The following is a 6,222-nucleotide window of genomic DNA, read 5'->3' on the forward strand; positions in this document are numbered from 1 at the left end:
GCTGCAAAGATTTATTCAAGGGGGTCTTAATCATTAAGAATTGAAAATTTGACTCAGTAGAGAGTTAAAATCCCTGGGATAAAAACAGATCATTTAGAGAGTTATCATTCAGAGACATGAAAGATCAGACTTCTAGGGGACCCATTCAAATTTGCTACCAGAGCAAGTTTTAATAGGGTGGTAGTTGTGGCCACAACAAGTTAGAACATGCATTTGACTATGAAGTTATTAGCTCGTCCACCAGTGATTGCTTGGTGCAACACTCATTTGTGTTGTGGGTGGGGCTCTTATGGAACTCACAACACTTTCTAGTTTCCTTCATATTCATGGTGCTATTATTTGATTATGGATTTGATGGGATGTATTGGGTCATTCCACTTTGGATTTGTCCTTTGTTTTGTAGTTTGGAGGTCCATTTCCCTTGCTTCAAATTTGCAAATCCAAAGTCTGGCTTCTTCTATTTAAATTTATGCTTGATCATTATAGCATATTAGTACACTGCGCCAAGCAAGGAGATGTATAGGAAATCCATTTCATCCTATATGTATTTATGTAGACAACCATGATACTTGAGTATCAGATGTCGTTCAAAATCCTTGATACCCAAATTCGTGCATAGGGTATGGAAATGTTCATGAATTCTAGCATGTCATGCTCCCTTTCCTACTGTAGTGTGGTCCACTTTACGTATTTATATTCATATTTCTCGACAAGGTAATATTGTTCCTTGGCGACATCTCAGAAAAAATTCCAGAAGGGTGCGGCTAAAAATAGTGAGGGTTCCTCCTCGTCCCTCTACTCACAGTAAGTTTCCCACCAGTCCAAAATGGCTGCTGGATGAATATGTTTTTCCTGCTGATACCCGTTGAAGGATCTGTGAAAATTTTTCCATCATCTCGTTCCTTTTTCACTTAAGGGACTCTTTGAGCAACAGTTTGAAAGGATCTCCTACCCCCTCATCTTTCTTTTGTTCCACCATGGGAGGCTGTCAGGGTCGGTGAGGCCGGTCTTGTAAGGGTTCAACTAGTTCAAGTCCCAACTCTTTATACCTCGACCTTGTTGGGGACATGCAAAGAAAAATAGAGAAAGAGCATACCACTTTGATACCACTGATCTATATTTATGAAGGAATGAAATTAAATATAGATTTAAACAAAAACACAAAGATATAGCAAAACAAAACTTCAATTAATAAATAGCAATCATTGAAAAACTATTTACATGCATAAAAGAAACAAACTAGCTCGGACGATGGTAGCTTGTCTATGAGAAGATATGTGACAACTAGATTCCTTCTGAACTAAGTTACAATGAGGCTCTAAGGCCTTTTTATCATGAAGAAATAATGAGAAACCCTAAACATCCAAAATCCTATCCCTAGGAGATGAAGTTCCAAATGTTTGTGGGCCCTTATGGGGTTAGTTGGAATGTCAACTTCTTGGGGTCATACTTTGGCATATGATCTTTGTTTGGCATGCATGATAGCCCGTTAGAAAGGTCTACCCAAGGAAAACAATTTTTTAACACAAAAAACAAGCCTCCATTTGCCCATTTCCCCAAAAACACCATTTAGGGCCTCAATACAACTCTGAAAGTTTAGGACCCAAAAAATTTCTAAAAATATAAAGCATGCTAGAAAATAGGAAACTAAAAGGAAACAATGATGGGGTTCCAAGTGGAATAGGTGGGTGGCCATCAATTTCCATCTCGATTACCATGAGATCCTTGATATGGATTATTATATTTTCATCAAACTTTTCACCTACCCAACTTTGTTATACCGATGATATTTTGATCGATAGTCTATCCTGTAAGTTTCTATGTGAATCCAGTATGTAACACATTGAAGAAGTCTTAGGGTCTAAGTTTAACCTTTGATGGATGAATTCTCTAACATAGGGACTGTCATCTCAGTACTAGGAGATCATCATAACGCTGGGATGAAATCATCAATATCCATACTTTCAATAGTATCTGCTAGTTTAAAATTGACACTTGCTATCATGACCAACTACAAACTATTACTCTTCTTAGGGACCATTGGGGAAAACCCTCTCAAATATGATGGGTCTGTTCCAATCTTAGATGAGTCTTGTGCGCTAATGAAAATTTGAGGTTGATGGGTTCTATGCTAGAGAAAGAGGTTGCTACAATAATAGATATGGAATTCACCCTTAGGAAGTTCGCATTGAAAATGTGACCATCTCAAAGCAACTTCTGCCATCTTTTGGTGAGGTCTTGAATAATTTTCCCTCTTTAGATTCAATGTGTCATGTTCATACCTTAGTAGTTTTTGGTTCTTTTCCCACTGAGAATATAACATTTGAATGTGATTGGGGAGTAAGGAATTCCTTGATGTACTATTTGGATTTAGTGGGAACTCTTTGCTTCTTGTAGCTAGTCTAGATACACCTATGGGTTTGTTGGAGGGGGTCTACTAGAGAATTCCATGATCACCATGGAGGAGGTAAACTTGTTTTATAATGGAGTAAAAATCTCTAGTGGGTATAACAAGGCCTAATAATGAAGGATCTTACAACTATTGGGGGGATTTATACAGCATGAAGGGAAGGTTTTCAAGTGTGAGGGAAGGTACAACAAATTCCTTTATTTATAATTTCCCAAGGGAAATATACAATTGAATGTTGGAGACAAGTCTCATTAGTAGGGGTTATTAAAACAAGATTAACCATAGTGGAGATTGATTAATATTTCAAATGTCCTTGATTGTCATAGGTTTGGGTCACCTACAAAGATATAGGCCTTTAAGAAAGATATGGAGGTCCATAATCTTGATATTTTGATGCTATAAGAATTGATGTGTGAGGTTGTGAGGATGGTTATTGAGTTGGAGAAGCCTTTATAGGGTTGAAAATTGACCTATATTGAATCTAGAGGTAGGTCTAGGGGGCTTATACGTAGTTAGAAGGCTATATCTTTCTAACAAACTACTAGTCTTTTGACTTAGGTTTCGGGCTTGAAATTCCAGGACTTAGGGAAAGAGACCACCTTTCTTAACATTTATGGACTGTAGAAATGAGAGTTCCAATTGAATGTAACATAGTGGCGTGCAAGTTATATGAGTGGTTAAAGGCAATAATAAAATCCAAATATGACTCTTTAGAATGTTTTAGCATTGATATAAGATTAACCACCTTGTCCCCTACACTTTTTTGGACTCTACATCAACAAAATAAAAGAATAGAGGGGAGCTAAAGATTGAAAGATGAATAATACAAATTTTATTATATGCTCAAGATGAAATATTGATAACTAGAACACTATGTAACTTAGAAAACCTCTTACAATGTTTTGAAACATTTTGTATGAAGGTGTAGATTAATGTAAATATATGCAAGACTAAGGTGGAAATTATCTCACTCAAAAAGAAACCAAAGCACAATTCAACTTTAGATAACCAACTTGAGATAACTTGAAATTATAATTACCTAGAAAATTATAATTACTCTGAGTTATGTTCATACTTTTAGAGTAGATGTAAGGAAATAAATATTTAGGATTGTGGCATGCTCTACTCCCTCATTCTCTCATTCTAGCACTAATACAAGCTTTACTTTTAATGGGTGTGAGGTGTGGGGACTAATTCCATTCAAAATAGATGGAATCAAGAAGTCTAAAGGATGTAAAAACAATTGATAACATGGAAATAATCAATAGTAACCCATTATAAGATATTTTCATTGAAATACGGTTGTATCCAATAAAGGTAGAGGAAATAAGAATATTGGTTTTATAAAAATATAGAAAAGAATATGTGGATAAAAAAATAATAGCAATCAAAATATTCCATGAAGAGTTATACAAATAAATGTGACCTTCATTGTAAGAAATGGTTTAGTTATTTGCAAAAAAAATGTTGTATGATTGATAGGAAGGGACTAAGAATGTTCTTGCAAGAGTCTTATGAGGACACTAAGATTACCCAAGGCTTAACATCTCTCTCAAGAAAAAAATATTTTAGCATAAACACCCACATGATATAGACTGAGATGCTAAACAAGATGACTAAAACTCAAGGAAGAATGGGAAAATATTATGCAAGAAGGCAGAAGTGAAACTAAACAATATTTCTTATTATAATGTGAAAAATACAACCATATCAAGGAGAGAAAAAATCTACAAATTAATAATTAAAATACCAATACTAACCAGAAGATATACATGGCAAGGTACAAGACTAATGCATAGTAAGGATGTCAAGCTATTGAAATCCAATGCAATAGGTTGAGAGACTCTTCACACAATGCAATGCTAAATCCAAATGAGTAGTCTAACACTTCTTTGTACCATACGACCTCCTCATTTCCCTTTTCTCTTCTATTATTTTAATGAAAATTAGTTTATGTTTATTTTACAGGAGTAGGGGTTGTAGACATTTTAATACAAAACACTCTCTATATATAAATATGTAAAATCCATAATATAAACATGTAATGGTCCAATGGAAATCTCTTGGGAAATTCTGGGATTGCTCATCGTCTATCCTTTTGTATAATAGTATTTTGGATACAATTTTTAGGCTATGAATTTAGTTTTTTTGTGATTATGGACTTATGTTTTTCAATAATTTAAATCTTATAATTGTCAAAGTTTTATTTCTCTTATAGGAGAGAGCATTGTTGATAAGGATGTAATTCGAGAAAGTAAGGAAGAAGGGGACCTAGCAACACAATTTCTACAACATGTTGAGGCTGAATTCCCTCAGGTGTTACAATAATATATATATTCTGTCTAACCTTTAGTTTCTATACTAACAACTTTTTGACAATGGAGTTATTCTCTCATTATGGTATTAAATTGATACTAAATTGCATGGTAACAATGCTCTACTTTGTGGCATCATGAGAGAATTTTTATGGGTAATTGCAGGTATTTCTTGAGGTACGAAGAAAGAGTGTAACATACTGTATTTTATTACACCTAAGTGAGTATGTTCAAAATCTCAGGAAGTCTGGCTTACTGGAGGCAAAAGAGATGGATCACCTTCATGAAGTTGTGGAGGTAAATTTTGATTTGAAACGCATTCTAACTCTCTTAACTTAACTTAAATTAAATGATAGTATTAGGACTTGTTGCAATCACTTTGTTGTTGAAGCATGTGTTGCTTGACACATATTATATTTATATATGCAGATGGATCTGAAAAGACTTCTGGGAAAGGAAGGTTTTGGCCAAAAATTTCGAGCTCTTTTCTACGATTTGCAGCGATGTTTTAATTATGGCAGTCAACTCAGGGAATTAGAATTAGAATAAACCTCTGGACCTATTTCATAAAGATGAGTGCATTTAATTATTATAATTGTGATTTAATATATTGAGAATATTTTGTCATATGTATAAAATCAAGATTTAATATATTGAAAATATTTTTTCATAGGTATAAAATCAAGAGTTTCTAAACAAATTTTATTTTTTATTTTTCACTACTATCTTAAGAGTTATAAATTCTTAGTCTTCTAAATGGAATACAAGTATCTTAGTCATATAAATGACATATAAGTATTTTGATATCTGTAAACCTATGTTAACTATATATATAAATATAAAATATTTATATTTATTTTTATTATATATGTTTAATAAAAAAATATTTATTATTTTAATTAATTTTTGAACTATGCATGAATGTTTTTAACATGTATTGAAGTGTAAAAAATATAAAAAAAAGGCTAACTTAATATACTAACATTAAATTAAATATGGATTGTGAGTATTTTAAATATTGAACAATCTACTTGTTGTTATGTTGTTTTATTTACTTTATTTTATAATTAGTGGAATGCGAAGAAATATTTAATTATGCATTTGTTCTATTTTTTATATGAATTTTATAGGAAACAAAGTATAAATTCTATTATAAGATTTGTTAAAGGATAACATGAGAATGAATTTAAAAGAATGTGTATTACTTATAAATCAATTGTGGATATGGTACATGGTGGGCTCTAGTATTGTAGCAATAATGCTACAACTCCTGGAGCTTCCTATCTCTAATTTTATCAACCCGGTAGTTCGTAACAAACTTGGAAGCGACGGTGTTGTATGCACAAGTACTAGCTCTTGTCGCAGCTGTCACTTGGTCAGCTGGCACAAGTCCGCTAGGGCTCAAGCCAACTTCTATATGTTCTCAGAAGAAGCTTTCTAAATGATGGACGAAGGCTATCTCAAAGGAAATTAACCTACTTTGCAATAATGAACTGA

The 6,222-nt window shown here is 33.2% G+C and overlaps 1 protein-coding gene across 1 annotated transcript in view; it reads left to right on the plus strand.

Moving 5' to 3' along the window:
• LOC149234374 (sodium/hydrogen exchanger 8-like) overlaps positions 1–5,366 on the plus strand; it is a 245,632-nt gene extending 240,266 nt beyond the window's left edge. Inside the window, exons 3-5 of the mRNA XM_089461156.1 lie at positions 4,629–4,726; positions 4,891–5,022; positions 5,155–5,366. Coding sequence (XP_089317282.1) covers positions 4,629–4,726; positions 4,891–5,022; positions 5,155–5,274 — 350 coding nt within the window. The 3' untranslated portion in view covers positions 5,275–5,366. The remainder of the gene's footprint in view (positions 1–4,628; positions 4,727–4,890; positions 5,023–5,154) is intronic.
• The last annotated feature ends 856 nt before the right edge of the window (positions 5,367–6,222 follow it).

This window comes from Pinus tabuliformis, chromosome 8, assembly GCF_031772625.1.
Source record: "Pinus tabuliformis cultivar Carrire ecotype Pingquan chromosome 8, CPIR1, whole genome shotgun sequence".
Lineage (NCBI taxonomy): Eukaryota > Viridiplantae > Streptophyta > Pinopsida > Pinales > Pinaceae > Pinus > Pinus tabuliformis.